Here is a 21817-nt window from a genome sequence, read left to right on the forward strand (position 1 = left end):
CCTTGTCGCTTCCTAGGATACAATGGCAAAACGCAATACAGTAATAGGAACCCCGTTTTGGATGGCTCCCGAAGTGATACAAGAAATTGGGTATAACTGTGTTGCAGATATTTGGTCCCTGGGGATTACGTCTATAGAAATGGCGGAAGGGAAGCCTCCGTACGCCGACATCCATCCCATGAGGGTAAGATCTGTTTTCACTTCCTTTTTCTGCTCCTGGAAATATATTATAGCCATTAAGGTTGATCGTCAATGGCCGTGTCTCTGTTGATGAAGCCGAAATCACCAAAATCATAGTTAATTAAAAAAAGCAAAACCTAAAATAAATATACAGCATATATTTTGTTTCACATCTTATCTGGCAGAGTAAATTTAAGTGTATTACCATGTCTAAGGAATACATTGTTCAAGTGCTAATACTTGGTAAAGTTAAGATAGAACTTTGCCAGTGCTAAGGTCCCTTTCACCAGGATCCCCCTTTTGTTATCAGTGAGCTTGGATAGAACATCTTGTAGCCAATCGGATCATCGGAATGTTCCCAGAAGAACAGAATGATATCATTTCATATTAATGCAACGTCACTGTGACAGGTTTATTCATATGTGATGCATTCATATTAGATTATGACTAGGAAAAGTATTAATGATCATCCCAAAAAGTTTTAGCCCAAATAGTGCTCTGTAGTTTTACGAAATTGTATCAAACACTAATAACACAATCAAGTAAATCTACAAGCTGAGCTGGTGCATATCTCACTGTGCTTCAACTAAATTCAGTGTTAACATAAATATCTGTTTGTACTCATTTTTCACTTTTGGTGCAAATCTGATCAGCAGCAGCAGCGCTCCAATTTGGTATTTGTTAAGATATTTTTAAATAGCTAGAACACTGTAAAATTTGATAAAGAATGCAGAAATAGAGTAGACTTCGATACAGGCGCGGGCTGGGAGAGGCGTGGCCGGGGGGCACACAGGCGGCCGCATCCCATGAAAAGGGATGCGGCCGCGTCATTGATGACGCGGCCGCATCCCCTGTCATGTGATGCGGCCGCCTGTGCGCTGACACGGCCGCATCTGATGTCATCAGATGCGGCCGCGGGGGAAAGCATAGTATTTTGCATCCGGGGGGCGGCCTGCCGGCCTACTCACCGGCCCTAATAGCGGCCTGACCGAGCGGCCCGGGGGACCGACGCCCCCCTGCCCCCCGGGCCAGCCCGCCCGCCCCTGCTTCGATAGAGCATTGAGCACAGAATGGTTTGGGCTGCTCACCCCCACGCAGTGTGATAATGGTGGCATCTTTACTTTTCAATGTGTCTCTGGACAAGATATAACACTACACTAATGTAAACTAATTAATCTATACTTTTCTGACAGTTTGTATAATATCAGCAGATACATATCTAAATGAAGCTTGATTAAATTACTGAACTATTTGTCCATGTAAAATTCACCAACCGTAGCTATAATTGCTAATGTTAATATGATTTAAATCTGCTTTGCTGTAGTGTTAGTCTGATAGTCCGGTTTTCTGCATATATTAAAAGAACAGAATAAAAGCTTAGAAAGCGTGCTGAATAGCATGAAGATTATTGAAACGAAGTTCATGTTTTACTGCCATAAGTCTCCGTATAAGTTTTAGAATCTGAGACCTAAACATTGGAAACATTAGTCAAATGGATAAACATTGAGATAATGCAATACCATGTCATATGTATATTAATTCTAAAAGGATACTGTCAAAAATACACAGTGTAATGATTAGAGCTGATAATAAAATAGAGAGATGAACTTTGTCAAGTCTGAGCTGCGTAACTAACTGCGCCAAACCGAATGTGCTTGATCTGTCCTTGGTCTATGATGTCATCACTTTGAACGTGATACACGTGCCGGGGAAAGTACAGTTGGGACGTTCACCAGAGATTGGAGGAGTAAAGGAGCATCTTAACGGCAGCTAGTTCAATGAAAAAAAATGTAATTAAGATAAACATAAAAAACATGAACACATATAATGCTGAAGTTCTTTATTTAAGCCTAAGGGGTATATTTACTAAATTGCGGGTTTGAACAAGTGGATGTTGCCTATAGCAACCAATCAGATTCTAGCTGTCATTTATTTAGTGCATTCTACAAAATGACAGCTAGAATCTGATTGGTTGCTATAGGCAACATCTCCACTTTTTCAAACCCGCAGTTTAGTAAATCTAGCCCTAAGGGTTAAGTGTCTTCAATCAGTAAATGCACTACGATATATATTTATTTGTGACTATTTTTTGATTTGTATAGTTGCATATAATTAAACACAGAGCATGATGTGTCTAATATACTTTATTTATTTGAATGATCATTCTACCTCGTCATACTCGAATATGGATTTAGATAAATCTTTGACATGTGATTTTGCCACTTTGATGACTTTGAGTGACTAATTTCTCACTGATTATTGACGTTGATGGAATTATGAGTATTAGAAGTTTGCTGATTATTTAATGGAATTCCAATTTTGAAAGAGAAACTTTATAATGACCGTAAATGAATGTATTTTCCATTTGTGGTATTCCACATGGCGTCATCCTTTAAGCCATAACTTTTGAGCACCACACACCTTTCACTTATGTTGGTACCCTAGTTTTACTTGAGGAGAAATATACACAATATATATTTACAATAAGTCGTGTATTATGTCCATTTAGGTGTGTGAGTTTGCACATTGCACACATGGTTAATTAGTTTTGGAAATTGATTTTTTTTTTTTTTTTTTAAATAAAAACAATGTTATACTTTCTCATTGTTCATCTTTTGTTAGTATATCATCAGTAAGCCTAGTTAGAGCAAGTTAATCCTATGATTTTGTTAAATGCCTCCCGTACCAAAGGAGGCGCATTTGATTATTGTCCAAAAATAAAGTGAAACTGTCAACAAATATGGCAAATTCCACGGTATCTTGGTGCAGAAATATCTGTTTATTTCTTTGTTTACATATCGACATGTGGATCTCTGTGTGAGTGCATGTTACTCTTATGAGAGTGACTCTAAGGAAAATCAGCGCAAATGTTAGAGCTGAAACATTTATTAAAGTGAAAGTGTTCTGGGGACCGATCTATACATCAGTCAGGGAACATTTATACGGTGACATTTGTTCCATTAGTATGCTGGTATTTCTTTACTACATAACTGTAGGAGAATCATCTGAAAACCAGGAACAGTAGTTCCTGGGGAAAGGACGTTTCTGTTCACTCAGATAAACATATTTTTGACTGGTGTCTGAGACAGTCCTAAGTAATATTTATATTATGTAAATCACTTGCCTCATTAGCAGCACTGGAAGCTAGAGCAAGGTTACTTTTCTTTTCTCTAAGTCTGGCGGTTTACCCTATTGTCTGATTTATTTTTAAAACAAATGTATTTCTGTTGCCATAGAATACTGTTACTTTCTGTATTGTATGAATTATAATGATTAATCCAGATTTGTTTTGGTTAAAGCACATTGTTATCCTAAAGTTTCTATGTCTTCAGTGTTTTCCTTGTTGTGTTTTTTTTTGGGGGGAAATATTCATACTTAATGCAAATGAAAGAATTTCAGATTGAGAATTTAGTTTTAAATTGTGGACTTTGATGTGGCTAAGTCTTCTGTACGAATATAGTGCAAGGAAAGTCAACATTGACTTGCATCATACCCCAGAAGTATTGCAATCCCCATATTCTCTACGCATGGCTTAGCTTTTTCTTGTAAGAGTGATTTTCATTTCACTTTGTTTGTGTGCTTTTTCTGGTATAGCACCTTTTAAGGAAAGCATATGTTTATACGATAAGGAATTCCATTCCCCTAAACTTATTAGGTCTTCCACTACAAAAAGGCCTGGCCAACCTGTGGCTCTCCAAGTGAAACTACAAGCCCCAGCATGCGTTGCCAGCAGATAGTCAGCCGATAGCTGGCAAGGTGTGCTGGGACTTGTAGTTTCCCAACACCTGGAGAGTCACAGGTTGGCCTCTACAGAATAACTCTTCGTATTATTGACCAGCCCCCTGCTTAATTTCAGCCAATTGGAAGCAAGCAGGCACTTCACCTCCAAGATTGTGTTACCGATCTAAGATACGGTGAACTAGATACGCTTGATACATTTACATCAATGTGGAGCTATTTGTACTATTTTGCTGCTGACTGAATTAAATTGTTTCCTCCTCATAAACATTTTTGCCTTTCCCCCATTGTAATTACTGTGTTCTTATGGTGTATATTATGGTGATTAATTGTTGGTATTAAAAATAGGTGTAGTAAAGACTCTCCTGTAGAAATACGGAAGCCTGCTGACAATGATAGAACGTGTACATTACTTTTCTCTGAGCCAGGCGGAACACAGCAGATGAAGGCAACAGTCACGAGGCTTATCATTGCCAATTTCTCTAAAGCTAGGTACACGCTACAGGAAAAGTCTTATGATTAGCGATTTTACCAACAACGGAGGAAAATAAATCCTGCTCAGCATGACGATACATGTGTACACACTATACCCGATTACCTTCAGATCTGTGCTCTTTATCTGTTATAACCATCAGCTAAGGTAGGAGGGGGAGTGCTGCTGCTTAACTAAATTGTCGTTCCAATTCTGCAGAGTGCATACACACTGCAAAATTGGAACGACACTTGCCCCATCGTTGAACAAGATCTTTAGTTCAGTCTACTATCTCGTTCAACGATATTATATACTTTGGAATGATAATCGTTCCTTGTTGCAGGGTACACACTGCTGGGATATTGGGCCAATCAGTCGTTGATAGTTTGATTTGGCCGATAATGACGAGAAATTCTCTGCATCTGTTCCTGTTCTCCACACTTTATAATTGAATAATTATCAATGACAAACATTTAAAATACCCCAAACATTATAGCTCTGTTCATTGAGCATGTTATGGGTATTGTAGTGCACCTCCTGCTTTATAGCAGCCTTTCTTGTGATTCCAGAGCAATTATATACCATTTTCTACATGATTCCACATAATAGGCTGATCTATACCGAGTAATAATGCTTTGTGCTACCATACAACAAAGTTGAACCAGGGTACAGCTGTAAACTATGCTTTGTGATGGCAGAGGGAGTGGGAAGGGGGGGTGTTACAGTGCAGACAGAGCTCAGAGGGGCGTTCCAAGGCCTATTTGCTCACTAGATTATGTGGCATGTAACAGTGGTTGCCATGGTGGTCCAGAATCATAAATCATTCATAGCAGCCTGAAGAGAAAACCAAAATGGTAAAAGCCAACATTCTTCTTTATAGCTTGCCGCAGTGATTTATGAATTTTTTCATGGAATTGCTGCTAATGTGGACTAAAATGTAAATTATTGGATAGAGATGGATAAAAAGCAATTTCTGATTGCTCTCTATGGGTTACTGGACATTTGCATCTTTGAGCAATGATTGTAAATGAAAATCGGTGTTAGTGTAGTGGATGACCCTCATCTGCTGAGGGACACCGGTCCTTAGGGTTATCAGAGATACAAACACTGTGTCGTCTTAGTCTCTCACTGCAATAACTCTGAGTTCAGAAGGCCAAGCACTGTGGTGGAGAACAGTTTTTATGTTCACATCTAAGAGGCAGGAAATAATAAACGAGGGATAAAAATAAATCCCAGCTAAACAAAAATAGACATTTTGGGGGGGAGCAGAGAAAGCTCCTTCTCTCCCCACAATCAGTACAAAATGCAAGTATGAAACGGAAAATCTGCTGGCAGAGAGGCTGTATTGATTACAGATTAATTATTTGATTGCCCTAGCTTGATTTTCAGTATAATATTTTCAAGCTTAATGTAATCATCCACTACACAGCTGGAATCACTCAAACGTCTTAATTTCATTTAAGTGCACCAGTTACCAAAAGGTAAGGGGGTAATTTCTCTAACATGAGTTTTTTAAGAGGTAATGAGAAAAATGCAAAAGATTAGAGCCCTTGTAATGCTGATAATCAGATAAGCCCGGGTCGGACATGTGCCTCTCCAATTGTGCTATTACCCACAATGCACTGTGCCTTGATGGCGTGCGGGGGGGAAAGAGGCGCTGTATACGTTTAGAAAAGATCTGTATATTATACAGGTTAGCACTTCTGCCTCTCAGCACTGGGGTCATGAGTTCAATTCCCGACCATGGCCTTATCTGTGTGGAGTTTGTATGTTCTCCTCGTGTTTTTGCGTGGGTTTCCTCCGGGTGCTCTGGTTACCTCCCACACTCCAAAAACATACTGGTAGGTTAATTGGCTGCTATCAAAATTGACCCTAGTCTCTCTCTCTCTCCCTCTCCCTCTCCCTCTCCCTCTCCCTCTCCCTCTCCCTCTCCCTCTCCCTCTCCCTCTCGACTGTAAGCTCCAGTTCTCTGTACAGTGCTGCGGAATCAGTGGCACTATATAAATAAATGATGATGATGATGGTTTTACACCTGAGCCAATAATAAAGTGTATTCATTTAGAAGGAAATATATTTTTATGTCGTTATTACTTTCACTGTATTCTGCTTATAAAGCCTTCTTTATCTGCATTTTCACAATTATTATAAGAGGGAGCTGGAGGAACGCTCATGTGGTAGTATACCTGTCACCTATTCATGGTCAAGCAGCCTATACGTTTACTAGACATCCATGCCTCGCGCAGCTTTGACCTGCTGCCTTCTCATGAACGGTGGATCAGCTCCTAAAAGAACTGCCTCCACTGTATATAACCATCGGGTATACTTTAAAGCTGCATGTGATTTTACACTGCACCGTAACAGTGCCCCCTTGTGGGGAGACTCTAATAATGGCACGGTGAGCATTCATAGGGGGGTATTCAATTGTTGCCGTTAACGCGCTAAAACAAAAAAAAAACGAGCGCTCGGAGCTGCGAGATAAAATTTAGCGAGTAATTACCGTATTAACGCTAATATTTTTAGAGCGCTCGTTTTTTTTTTGTTTTAGCGCGTTAACGGCAACAATTGAATACCCCCCCATTAACTTTTAAACAGAACCTCTCTGACATGAGAGTACCTTAGGCGAGATAGTCATTACAACTGTGCACAGGTAACCAATCAGATTGTCATTATTTTAGATTAGTATTGAAAAGGAAAGAAAATCTATTATACTTGCAATGGATTATATACCATTGTCTGCTCACACGTCTTCATAAATTTAATTTTAATCAGCAATATTTGCTGCTGTTAAAATACATTTTGTCAAGATGATGGCTATTTAACAAGTGCACAATCTATTTTCGGTGTCACCATACAGTGGTATACTAATGCATAGTTACTGTTGGCTTTGGCTATCTTTATATTCCACTTAAACTGGTTTATGATTTGCTGGAATTTCACAGTATTTCGGCCATCCCTGTTTAACTTGTATTCATCTCATTTGTTCAAACAAGACAAAATAGCTCCCTGCCCTCCAAGATAAGTCTTTACTATGCAATCGGTGAAAGCAATATAAATATATTTGTCATCATTAGTGAAGTATATGGAAGAATGTTTATGGTGTAGCAATCTCTTGGCCTTGATTTGAAAAATTCACTAGTTGCCATTTATTTTCCATTTATCCTAATAATATATCATTAAGCTGCTTTTCTAACCACTGCAGAATAAATCAGCGATAACTGCTCAAACCAATAAAATACATATTATTTGAAAACAAAATGAATCAAAGTGCAGCATACATATTGATAGGAATCTATAGAATCAGGTGCATAATTCTGCCCTCTCCAGATTCTGTTGAGAAAATGACTTTCATTCCTGGGCTTATGAGAAGATATGGCTGAAGGAATGTTTACAGACTTAGCATTTTTTTTTCTATTATGGCTTAATTGCGAAAATATAAAACTAATATCCAGGAACACTTTGCTGCTGAGATAGTTTATCTATATACTGTCATGGACCACTACAATCCCCATCATTAAATGTTTACTGAAGGAGGAATGTTAGCTAGCAGCTGGTTAATGCATAAAAATGATGACACATCCTTGGGGCTATCACTGTGGCCCAGTGGTTAGCATTGTTGCCTCACAGAGCTGGGATCATGAGTTTGATTCCCACCAGGGCCCTATCTGTTTGGAACTTTAAAGTTCTGCCTGGGTTTCCTCCGGGTACTCCGGTTTATACACTCCAAAAACATGCTGATGGGTAAATTGGTTTCTGACAAAATGGAGCAGTGTGTGTGGTAAGGAATTAGACTGTAAGCTCCAAAGGGGCAACGACTGTTGTGGATAATTACATATTCTCTGTGCTGTGTAATAATAATAATTTAGAACCTGGGACTGCTCTTGGTAATTAGGGACAGTTGGTATCAATCATTATGGCCCATTTCCATTACTGCATGATCTAGTGTTGTTGAGATGCTTCAGCCACAAGAGCGCATGTCACGCTAACGTCACTTTATTTTTTGCAGTAATTCAGAATGATTACTGTACTGGGGCCGATGTCTGCTACATACGGACACTAGACATGTACAGAAAGCAGCTGGAGAAGAATGGATGTCTGAGGACCAGACCTGGGGACAATGGTTTAGCATTGGGATAGCAGCTGTATCCAAGTCCCCAGTATACTATGTTCAGGGCTTTCCCTCTCTCTGCCCCTGCAGAATCACCAGAACTGCCTGTTTAGTGGTTTTAGGAAGCTTTCTGAATTGAGAGCACTGTGTAATCATCACTGCACGGTGCTCCTGCGACAGTTCAAAGCTAAACCTTCTCTTATATCTCCTAAACCAGCGACAGAGCTACTGTTGCATGTCTAGGGGGCCCCAGATCAGGTTTTACAACTGGGTCCAAGGGCATTTATCTGCACTTGCCTTAAAACAATCTAATATTAAAGTAAGGTAGTCTAAAAAACGGGTGGGGGAGTTGATCTAAAAATGTAGGGTTGAAAACTCTTAAAATGACTAAATAAAGCAAAGCTGTGATCTTCTGAGCACACGGTTCTTGGGACTCTTGAGTGTATGGTACAGGGTGTTGGTAGATAACACTATAGGGATAAAGGAGAATTGGCCCCACACAAACTAAATGATGCTTCTGTTCAGCATAAGAACAGAATAGATGACGAATTTACGAAATGCAATGTTATCCCTACTATGGGCCTATTTCAATGATTGAAATGATTGAAATTTCCTGCTCTGGTGACTCTGGGTGGTCTTCACCTAAGTCGGGAGTCTGTCAGGAGAGCAGGTAACTCTAGTTTATATCCGTGTTGATATACGTCATAAACTGAAGATAAGGGAAATAGAATGAATGGCATTTTTTACCTTTGCACTTTGGCTGGACTGAAATGCAATATGTAGACTTAACCTCATGTATCCAACTCCCATTGTCCTAGAGAGTGTACTCTTGTGAGCAGGCCCCTGTTATCTGTATATCTGTATTACCAGTATTGTTGTATTACTGTGTTTGTCCCCAATTGTAAAGCGCTACGGAATTTGCTGGACCTTCTGTCTTTAATATAAGTAAAGTAACCTCATTCTATCCCTTTTTATGCTTTTCAAGAGTTGCCTTACAGCCCATTTGGAGCAGCACAGCTATGAGCATGTATGATGACTGATTCTTTCGGACACTGCCTGCTCTTTTAGTTACTTTCACTACAAATGAACGCAGGGCGTCTATGAGGCGTCCTCTGATGACCCCATCCCCCCTCTGGACCATAAGTGCAAGGACTGGTTACCTAACGATCACGTGTTACTGCTGTTTTCCTAATGTTTAATAGGGAAACCAGCCTATCAGAACATCATATTTTAAATATGTTTAAATTCTTTCTTTCATGTAATTTATCCTTGAAACTAACATGTAATTGTTCATATTTAGATCTGTTAATAAGTAGCAGCAATGTTCAGTATGTTACCTTAGCACAACTGTGAAATCATCCAAAACATAGTAACATCTTTTTCCCCCTGTTATCCTACCAAGCTGATCTGATCTGATCTTATACACTTCCTGGACATGTGTTGACTCCTTTTTTAGTTTGTGTGACTTTGTTTTTCTTCTGACATTGGACCGATAAAGGCAAGCATGCAAGCCAGGGCTTATTGTCTTTGCTTTTCCTGGACTCCGGCCACTGTCTTCAGCATTTATGTAAAGTACAATTCTTGTGACTTGGAAATGCATGTTGAAATGATCCTGCACACTGTTTAGCTGGAGGCCAGTTGGCACTGCCACAAAGTTGATCTTGGGCCAACAGGCCATTTCCTAGTTGGCCACGTTGGAGCTTTAAATAGAAGTCGAACATGGGTTTTTAAACAAGTGCTCTGGCAGAGAGGAAGTGGTGGATTCCTTGCAAACAAGCATCGCTTCCTCTCCACAACTACACTGCACACATTCACCACACTAGTACCCAGGAGAGTGTGGCCGGTACAGGCCGCAGCAGCATATTTGGGGCTTAAGAGGAAGGCTGGAAAATCTGGCCAATCTTAATCTTTTGTTCATGATGTAATGATCACTTAACCTTCATTGATCAACTCTGTAATAGCTTCCATTTGTCTTGATATACATGTCACACAGCTGACGCTTTGGCCAAAACAAAATAATTGCTATACAATTAAGAGATTTTTCATCATGTGAAGTTATGTAAATATTGATTTGTGCAAAGTGCTTTTAGTATCAATTTACAGCCCACTGATATTAATGAAGCTGTATGTGAAAGCCCTTGGTTCTGTGCATTACCCTGTTTACTTTTGCGTGTATTTCTTTATGTTCTCAACAAAAGAAGATACGATTATTTTACAAGCCCTGTTTGTCAGCGTCACTGTACCGTAGGTGTCTGGAGACCTATTCTATTCATCATGTCGCCACTGCAATCCGTTTAAAAATCATTCTACAACGCTCTCTATGTCGGCCTTCATTTTAAAGTGACATTAGACAAATCACATAATGATGAAATGATTTTCTGTTCACAGAATCTACAGATTCAGATTAGCGACCTCTTTCTTTTAACTTATAGGTTTCAGTTGATTAATCCTTTAGTGGCAATTTGCAAGTTTTTAATACTTGTATTCTTTAGGTATTATGCTTTCCATACGAAGTGTTAATATATATTTTATCCTAGAGTAGATCAGTTTTCCATTCTTACCTGGCTTGAATGGAATATCTTAAAGTTTTTTCTTCTTCTCCCAATTGATCTTAAAATGGAATTGTCTCTAAGCGTCGGTTTCAAGTTTTAAAGATGTGCTCCTTGGAATCAATCTGGTTTACAAAACGGACCATCCACACAGTACAATTCCTGTTATTTTGCATTTGACACCATGCCTGTATTCTGTAACTTAATTAAAGTCAGGAAATATAACATTATGGGGATTGCAGTTCTTGAATACATATATACACAGTGCCATATATAATGCATTTACTCTTACTATTTTGATTAGTTTAAAATGTCAACTAGGACAATGAATAACAATGATACCTTCTGTTTTATTTTGAAAAACTTTTCAAGGTATTGAGTTATCTGCAGCATTCAGGGTTAACAGTTTAATGTAATACAGAACGGCTGAAATATTTTAAGAACGGCTGAAATATTTTAAAAACAAGTAGTAGTTATGAACAATAATGCTTATTTTGCTACTGTAAGACAGTGAAAAGTAAAACAGTAATATTTAATAAATGATAATCTTCAACCAGATTATCTGGATTAAACAAAGTAGTAATGCATTCCCTATTTCCTAAAGCATGAAAAACTCCAATGTTTTCTTATTATAATTTTATTTAAATGAAATAAAGTGGTAAAAATCTTATGTTTTTTTAAAAACTGAAAAGCTGGATATCTGTGTCTGGCATAATGGTCCCCACAGCATGGCATATAAACTGTATGGTTGGTATATGTTCTACAATGGGGTCTCGCTGTAGTGGAGGATATAGTTGATAAAAGGATGGCATTGGTCGCTTGGGGGGGCGTGTCAGGGGTGTGAACTTGGTATTGGCCAGCTCTGGATGGCATTGGTCGCTTGGGGGGCGTGTCAGGGGTGTGAACTTTGTATTGGCCACTTGATAGAACTGCAGCGTAGGTTGGTTGCAGTTCATCAATCTTTTTCCACATAGACATTGTCCGTACCTTTCTGAGGAGGGCAGCAGTTTTTTATAAATTTTATTTTTTATTTGGTGTCCTATATATTTAATGGCAGACGCTTGTTTTAAAGTTGATTTATTCTTTAAATGTCATTTATAACTTGTGGATTTCTGTGAAATTGTCTCCTTTTGATACAGTTTTAGAAGACATTATCAGCCTCCGTTAGAGTTTGCAGCAAAGCAAAAAAAAAAAAAAAAGAGACCAAATTTACTCCTGGACAGACCACGTTGCTATGCAAGGGGTGAAAATTAATTTGTTTTAGCATGTAGAGAAAGTAGTAGTAGTAGTAAAGAACAATTAGTGTTAAAAAAGAGCCAAAAAACAGTGAAGTAAAATATAGTTTATGAGCAGATGGCTGGCGTGATACTGAACCATGGGGGTTTGTTTTAAAGTGGATCCCCTCTTTATTTACTTGATTACTAAGCTTATTATAACTCTTAAATTCTGCCTGTACATTTTTATTAAATATCACATTCCCTATACAAAGGATTGCTGATGTTATTGAAGCGGTATTGCATTTCTATCAATATTTATTGCAGTTGTGATTCTACTTTGTTCATATGCAGATGATTGTTATGGGGAATCCCTATATAACACAGAGCCAGGATACTGCCCACTGGTTCTCAAGCTAGGTTGTTTGGTCATTTTAAGCTTTCTTGGCATCCAGCGGTGTAGACCAGAGATATCTGCAAAAAGTGTACAACCAACACATCATGTTGGTACACTGTATGCCAATGTACTCAAACTGTCTAAAAAATAAATGTGTATATAGAAAATAGATAAACTTATAGATTCTGTAGATTATACACAATCTAGGGCTATGCAGCTCACACTGTCGTACAGGGGAAATGTGAACTCCTTACATAACAAGCAATGAAAGAAAAAAGAAACCGTACAGCGCTGAGAGTGGTCTATAGCCGTAATGTTAATTAGAGCACCAACACAGATGATCTAAATGTACAAAATAATGACTTGCGTCATTGACTTTACCTATACTGTTACTGAACCTTTTATAGCCTATAAATTGTACTCATGAATTGGATAGATTTTTCATTTTCAATTCCATAGAAGGCAGTTTGCTAACTTTGTGTCCCCACTTATAGGTATAATCTGCAGAAGAAGCCGAAGATCACTTTTTGCAATGCAGAAATGTGTCTATCTAATACTGCACTTGAGGTGGGAGTAAGGCGTTAAAAAAGAAAATGTAGCTGACTATGTGGTCTATTCAGTGTGCTTGGCAGTTATTCCATACCTCCCAAATGTTCTGCTATAGGTGGTACAGTCACGATCAGGACAACTTTGTCCTGCTGGTGGGAAATTTGGGAGGTATGTCTCATTCACTGCTGCTCTGCATGGCAGAGAAGTGGTAAACGGATGCCAGTGAGCACTGGTGCACTCGGCAATGGAGTAGATTGAAGGGGAGGAGAGTACGGGGCAACCTAGCGTTCAAGAGCCCTAGACATGCCATCATCATTATGTGACCATGCCCCTTGTCCCGATGCTAGATACCCAAATGTTGGGAGGAATGATTAGTCTGTGCGCTGTGACCTTTGATGAGGCCTATAAAATGAATTTAGCATTTCCTTTGTAGGGACAACGCCATGATTAGGCAGCATGGTGGCTAAGTGGTTAGCACTTCTGCCTCACAGCGCTGGGGTCATGAGTTCAATTCCCAACCATGGCCTTATCTGTGTGGAGTTTGTATGTTCTCCCCGTGTTTGCGTGGGTTTCCTCCGGGTGCTCCGGTTTCCTCCCACACGCCAAAAACATACTGGTAGGTTAATTGGCTGCTATCAAAATTGACCCTAGTCTGTGTCTGTCTGTCTGTCTGTCTGTCTGTCTGTCTGTCTGTCTGTCTGTCTGTCTGTCTGTCTGTCTGGGAATTTAGACTGTAAGCTCCAATGGGGAGGCAGGATCGAACAGTTTGTGTGTTTAGCTTTAGTTATAGCGAATACAAAGAATCTTTAGATTTATATCAGAAAGCTGGGATTTGGTTAATTTAAAACCCTTTTTTTTTTTCTTTTTGTTTTGCTTCAATATTTTTAAATTAACGTAAAAGTTGGATTAAAGTCAGGATTGTTTATGCAACCCTAGAAAGGCAATAAAAGTAATGAAGGCTTGCGGGGAATTAAATGTCACCAAATATATCTCTTGTCAACTCTAATTATCCTTCTAAATGCAAATATTTTTGTTTAAAACTACATTTATGAAGTGTGAAACCCCTCACGTGGGCATGTCATGCTATAGAATGAATTTACATATTTGTACAAGTTTGTTTGGCAAGTGTTTTGCCATTTTAATAGTAATCATTAGCCAATCCTAAAACCTGCACCATCTGTAATATGAACAGATTGTAAATACATCTTTCAAGCTGTTCTAGCCACCAGTAAAAGAAAACATTCCAGATGTTTTTCCTTCTTTAAAAAAAAAAAATAAAATAAATCATTTTCACCTGCCAAAATACACAGGGATCTGAAATGCACCTTAGAGGATTTTATTTTAGATTCATACATTATACACACCCTGGTTGAAATGTTAGCACAGAACATTGATGTCCCATTGCACAGTTTGATTAGATAAGAGTTGATCTCCTTTCATCAAACTGAATGGTTTATTGCTGTGTAGTTAAAGGATAAACCTATATTTAAGTAATATCACCATAAAGCTAATATTTGTCCAAGAAATGCGTATGTGTGTTTGTTTTACTAGTGTGGCCCCAGAAATACCTTTTGTGTTATCTTTTGTGAATTCCAGTAGCAGTCCTTTGTATGTTTGCAAAATGCAGTTTTAGTGGTGGAAGGACAACTTGCTCTGATGTTTCAGCACTGTGTGTAATGTCTCCTACGGTAAATTACAACTCGCACAATCCAAAACAAGACTGCCTCCATTATGAACACTAATAAGTACCTGTTTCTGACCTGCGTGGTTGTCCCAGATAGTGTTAGAATCCTGCACAGAGCTAAGAGCTGCAGACAAGGTAGCACTAAATGTTGTTTCTCTCTTAATAGATGATCAGTATGTAACAAAACAGGATTGTATTTTACAAACAGTAGTGTATCAAGTAACATCCGTGTCGGACTGGGGCATGAAGGGCCCACCAGGGAAACCAGTGACTGAAGCCCACCTAATACTATGTAGCGCTGCAAAGGGGGTATTGGGGAGCCTGGTGCACTTAAGACATTTAATATAATTTTAGACTAATACATAGGCAAAACTGTGTACACTACTGTTAGATGCAGTTCTGCCTTCACAAGCAGTACAGTGTGAAGCGGGACTTACCTCCCATCTGTCCTTGTAGTCGGACCAAATTCTGACTAAAGCTGGGTACACACTGAAGAATTTTTCCAACCGACGATCTCAAACGATTGTACCTACGACTGAAGGTCCGATCAGTCTGGTGATTCATGCATACACACTGACACGATTTACCTTCAGATCTGTGCTCTTCATCTGGTCCTTTATCTGGTCCTCTAGTCCGTAGAATGACAGCACAATATTAATTCACTACTCTCACATTGTCACACTGATTAAAACCGCCTTGTTATAGCTATCCACATGTCCTAACGAATTTCATTAGTTTCTGTGACTCTGAAACAAAATATTCTGTCTCGGAATGACCAAATGAATTATTCCTTCTACAGAACTCTCTATATTTATTCACTCTGACATTCAGTGCTAACATCGGCTGAAAAGAGCCTGACTCTAAACTCTATGGAGATTGTCAGCATGAGTGCATACACCCTACTCGATCGTTAGGTGATTGATCGGAAAACATTGAACGGTACGACCAACCAAATGAGGCGATAATCGTCCATTTGGGCAGACTTTCGACCATTGTGTCACTACACACACTGACCCGACTTTTGAACGAGCGGTCGTATGTCTGTTGGTTGAGCCGATTATTGAACAAAAACCCTGTAGTGTGTACCCAACTTAAGCGTGACAGTTATCCAAATTCAGGACAGTTGGCAGACTGTCCTGCTCTCCCCTACCTGTTCTTGTCACTTTCACCACCTGTGACTGCTGGTGTCTTTAGATCAGATGCTGCTTGTCTGGATCCTGGGAGGGCCCTATTGGGGGAAAAACAATGGGTACATGAAATTTAGAAAACTCCAACCATTCCCGCCATTAAATCAACAGCACCCACATTTAATTATTAGGCCTCTCTCCAGCCTCAACATTAAATTAATTGTACGGACATTTGATAAATAGATCTATTTCCCTCCAACCAACCCCAACATTAAATTAATAGTATTCCCACTTAATAAATAAATCTATTACCCCCCCCCCCCTTCCAAACAGCCCCAGCAATAAAGTAATAGCATTTACGTTTAATGCAACCATTCCCGGAATTAAATAATTAATATTCACATTTAGTGGATAGCCCTCCTCCCCACACTCAGCCCCACATTCAGTTATAGACCCAAACCACCCAGCATTAAATTAAAAGTCCCGTCACGCCATCTTAATTTGATAGGCCCTACCAATAAATTATATCGCCCCACTATCACCCCACAAATAATGTAGTATCCATTAAATAATTGGCCCCCGCCTAAACTCCACTATTAAATTAATAGCCTACATTTTCCCAATGTACTATTAAGACAGCCCCCCATTCCCTCACACATTATAGCAGCCCCCCTCCCTATAGTTTAGCATAGGCAGACCCCCCCTTCCTATAGTTTAGCATAGGCAGACCCCCTCACTATAGTTTAGCATAGGCAGACCCCCTCACTATAGTTTAGCATAGGCAGACCCCCTCACTATAGTTTACCATAGGCAGCGCCCCCCCCTCACTATAGCTTAGCATAGGCAGTGCCCCCCCTCACTATAGTATAGATAGGCAGCGCCCCCCTCACTATAGTTTAGTATAGATAGGCAGCGCCCCCTCACTATAGTTTAGTATAGATAGGCAGCGCCCCCTCACTATAGTTTAGTATAGATAGGCAGCGCCCCCCCTCACTATAGTTTAGTATAGATAGGCAGCGCCCCCCCTCACTATAGTTTAGTATAGATAGGCAGCGCCCCCCCTCACTATAGTTTAGTATAGATATGCAGCCCTGCCCCCTATAGTTTAGTATAGATAGGCAGCCCTCCCTATAGTTTAGTATGGATAGGCAGCCCCCCTTCACCTGTAGTTGCTCTCACCATCGCTCCACACATTGGTCAGACAGTAAGTCAAGTGACTTCCTGTCTGCCGCACAGCACTTTGGGACCCCATACAGCAACAGGCAGCCTAGCTATTGGCTGTCTCTTGCTGTTCCGCTGACCACCAATGCTTTTGAGCATTTTCTTCACCCCCCTCCGCGGCCACGTCCCCCTCCGCACCCTCCATTGCGCCCCCCCCCCCCCTGCACCTGTGAATTCCCCCCCCCCCCTTTCCCCCCTGCACCTGCTATGAAGCATCGGGGTCAGTCCGACGCTGAGTAACATACACAAGTCTATCAATATTGAACACACAATGTAAATGTAAATCAGTGGTATCTAAAGCAGGTCGTTGCAGAGTATCCTGAGCAGTTTTTGATATATAATGGAGGGTGAATAGGAAGACCAGAGAGGAGAGCAGACCGCTAAAGAAGGGAAGGTAGGGAGAAGGAAAGGAAAAGGAACCAGGTAGACCAACATTAACCATTCAAAAACTCAAACGGACAATGATAGGCGTGTATTGAAATGGGAACCGTGATTCCTCCTTTATTATCTGATGAGTCAGTCTGTACCTGTGGACTGGTCTGGACAAATGACCATAGCAATGTGTGCGGTCACAACATTCAGTTTTCTAGATAATGATCTGCAAGCACTCAATATAGTTGCAATGAAATATTATATTTTATTTATAAAACACTATCCTATACAAACATAGAATTTGACAACATTTAAGAACCACTTGGCCCATCTAGTCTGCCCGGTTTTTTTTAACTTATGGTAACCTCAAGCCCTATTTGATCCTTAGTTCTTTGTAAGGATTTCCTTATGTCTATCCCAAACATGTTTAAATTGCTCTACTGTATTAGCCTCTACCACCTTTGATGGGAGGCTATTCCACTTATCCACTACCCTTTCTGTCAAGTAATTGTTCCTCACATTTCCTCTGAACCTCCAGTGTCAGTGCATGTCCTCGTGTTCTAATACTTCTCTCTCTTTGAAGAATGTTTCCCTCTTGTACCTTGTTAAAACCCTTGATATATTTGAAAGTTTCTATCATGTTCCCTCTTTCACGTCTCTGCTCCAAACTATACATATTAAGATCTTTTAGTTTTTCCGGGTAAGTTTTGTGCTATAGACCATGCACCATTATAGTTGCCCTTCTTTGTAAGTCTCTAATGTATTTATATCAATCTGGAGATAAGGTCACCAGAACTGAAAACAGTATTCTAGATGAGGCCGTACCTATGTTCTATATAGTGGTATTATTACCTATATCTTTCTTGTCTGTCTCATTACTTTTTCATTACCTAGTGCTTTACATTCACAGAGGCTGTGTAACAAATTTGCTTAAAATGACATTAACACACACAAGTTATCCCGTATAAAGGAGCTACTAATAACACTTACAGATATATAGGGAAAAGTTTCCATACCTTGATGGGATTTGAGATGTGCAGTACTTGTATTATAGTACAAACTATTGTTCTCTGTGGTCAGTCATTGGCTGCACTGACCACCCGTTGGATAACCAACAAATATCTCCATTGAGCCGTAACTTTGTCAAATATCTTCCTAAAATATTTAAATATATATATATATATATATATATATATATATATATATATATATATATATATATATATATTTATTATATAATCTGTTATTCGTTATTATTCAACCCAGCTTGTATTTTAGGTTAAGTTGTCCTTTAAATCAGAAGGTAAAGGAGAGCATGGCGAACACAGTGTGAAGTCTCTTCAATGAATGTAATTTTTTTTAAAAAATTAAACATTTTGGAATAAGTTGTCGGCAAGGAATAATAGACCATACAGTGCAACAGAATACAACATCACGTGCAGAAACCCCTATACTTTATCACTGCAAATATGGTTTTAGTTGTGATGCTGCCGTCTGAATAGATGGACGTTCTGCTGTGTTATGGATAGGAAGCAGTGATTTATAAATTGGGATTTGTCAGTCATTGGGGGTTTTACGGAAAAGATTAGCCTTGGAATGTGTAATCAAGTAGCAGGACCAGAGCAAGTAAGAAATGAACACGTCAGACAGCAATTGAAGACTTAATTGGTATTAAATGGGATACATGTTCTTTGTGTTTTGCAAATGTTGTTTTGATTAAATGGAATAATTTTTTTTTTTTTCTTTTCTTTTACATACATATATACACATAAAAAACTAGGAAATATGAAACATGCCCCATTTGATGGTTGGCTTTCTTTTTGACTTTGATTAATCACTTTTAAAGTAAGCAGTGAATCAGTTCTGTAATTTTAAAATTACACACACGCTGGTTAAGCTGAAACCGAAGTCACGATAAGTGAAGGATAACTGGATGTTGGTTGTGTTTATGGGGCTCTGTATATTTTTGTAACATAACTCCCATTCTTAGAAGTGCTAATCTTCTGCAAAACTGTACCACGGTCCCATTGAGATATTTACATGAAGGCTTAATACACAAATGTTTAAAGTTGCGGTATTACTTTCAAAGTAGTGTATCCCATAATACGTCAATTGTAAAGGGCTGTCGAATGGGAGTTGATGGGTTCTTTTAGACAGCATATTTTTCTGTAGCATTTTAATAGGAATTCCATACTAATGAACTTGTATGTTTCATCATTGGCGTGACATCTGGTTTATTCTGGAAAAAAACCCACTAAATTTACATTTTAGTTATATGGTCCCTTTAAATTCTCTAAACAAATCTGTTCCCGTTTCCCAGAGATTTTATACATTTTGTCTCGGGAGATAAATTCATACCTATGTTCTATCTGCGGAACCCTCTTGAAATTCTCTTTTTATTACGTTCCTACAATATTTCCCCAGATTTAGCATCTGTAGCTATCTGACTTTGTCTAGAAAAACAGCTTTGTATTACGGTCCTCTCATGACTTTTTTTTTATTTTTTTATTTATTGGTTCTTGGGAAAATCAAAGGAGGATGATGTTTTAATGTACGGGCCACGATACCTAGAGCTAGATACTTTATATAAAAGCGCTATTAGTGGCATATACATATAAAATACACATTTAAACATTTAGGAAGTTAAAGAAATACTTTTTAGACATTCTCATTTTCTATTAGACATATGCTGACTATACACTCAGGATTATTGGGGAATTTTTCCCCCCAATATTTGCAATTGGCCCCAAAGTGAACGGAGTTCTTGAATACCATTAAGCCATATTAGCTAGTTTATAGGCAAATAAATTTGACACCATTATCTCTCAGTATAGTGGACAAGTGACCGAAGACACAGGTTGAACCTGATTGCCAATCGGGCAGTTCTGCCCAATTCGTCCCACTATCTGTCAGTAAGTCATCACAGACACAGCCAGGCCCCCATGTGATCAATGTGTTCAACCTGATTGCCAATCGTCCAGTTCCATTCAGTTCGGCCCACTCGTGGCTAAATAGGCAACTGATCCTGATGCTTGTGTTGTGTGACTAACTGACCCATGAGCCCACATACTTTATCCCATATGGACAGAAATGGTCTGGAGGAATCTAGGACATTGTGCCAAGAGACAGAAAACAAAGTGAAACCTTTTAATTCCAGTCGTGCTATAGAAGTTTTACATCCGCATTATTTTTTTTTCAACGATCTTATTTTTCACTTGTAGCTCTTTAATGGTGTGTTCTAATAAACATACGGTCAAGAGCTAAAAGACTCCCCTTGTCTTTAGTAGCGTTTAGGTGAGAGATCTCTCCGGAGATCCCCATCATTAATTGTAATTTCTGCCTGTACCTGTCATTATCAAACAGTGGAAGAATGTTGCAGGATCGATGATTTCAGCACAAGAAGAAATCTTAGCTTGATTAATGCTTCTCTACAAAGGTAATGTGTGGCCAAAGGCTGGGTACACACTACAGAAAACTCCTCCCAATGTGATATCATTAACGATTTTTACCAATAACTGAAAGTCCAGATCAGCATTCATGTGTACACACTATACACATTTTACCTTCAGATCTGTGCTCTTTATCTGTCATAACCATCTGCTGAAAAGACCATGGGGTAAATGTATCAAGCTGAGAGTTTTCCAGCAGGTTTGAAAAACCAATCGGATTCTAGCTATCATTTATTTAATACATTCTGCAAAATGACAGCTAGAACCTGATTGGTTGCTATGGGCAACATCTTCACTTTTCAAACCCGCCGGAAAACTCTCAGTTTGATACATTTACACCCATGACTCTGTAACCTCTATGGAGATCTGCCTACACTGCTGGTCGTGAGTGCGTACACACTTCAAAATTTGGCCAACATCGTCCATCATTTTATAGAGATTTTTAGTCCATTTATAAAATCAAATGACACGGTACGATGTGCTTTGGAACGAGAAAACTGAAAAATGATCGTGGGAGCGTACACACTAATGCAATATCAGTCCCAACGGTCATTTTTCCTGTGATTGGCAAGAATAATCAGGCGAAAACCTGTACTGTGTACCCAGCCTTATGCAAGACCAGGAGGCTGCTTGTGAATCAATTGGAATGTCATGTAACCCGTATGCAAAGGAGAGTGTGGATTTTGATTCGGAAAACATCCTAGCAGTGTGAAAATGTATTTAGCCCCTGCTACTGGGTTTGACTTACATTGGTGTGGAT

The 21817-nt window shown here is 39.2% G+C and overlaps 1 protein-coding gene across 1 annotated transcript in view; it reads left to right on the forward strand.

Annotated features, from left to right (window-relative positions):
• The window catches only part of STK3 (serine/threonine kinase 3), a 165787-nt gene that overhangs the window by 33736 nt on the left and 110234 nt on the right, over window positions 1–21817 (forward strand). The window contains exon 6 of the mRNA XM_075213874.1: window positions 17–184. Coding sequence (XP_075069975.1) covers window positions 17–184 — 168 coding nt within the window. The remainder of the gene's footprint in view (window positions 1–16; window positions 185–21817) is intronic.

The sequence above is a fragment of the Mixophyes fleayi genome, chromosome 5 (assembly GCF_038048845.1).
Source record: "Mixophyes fleayi isolate aMixFle1 chromosome 5, aMixFle1.hap1, whole genome shotgun sequence".
In the NCBI taxonomy this organism is placed as follows: Eukaryota; Metazoa; Chordata; class Amphibia; order Anura; family Limnodynastidae; genus Mixophyes; species Mixophyes fleayi.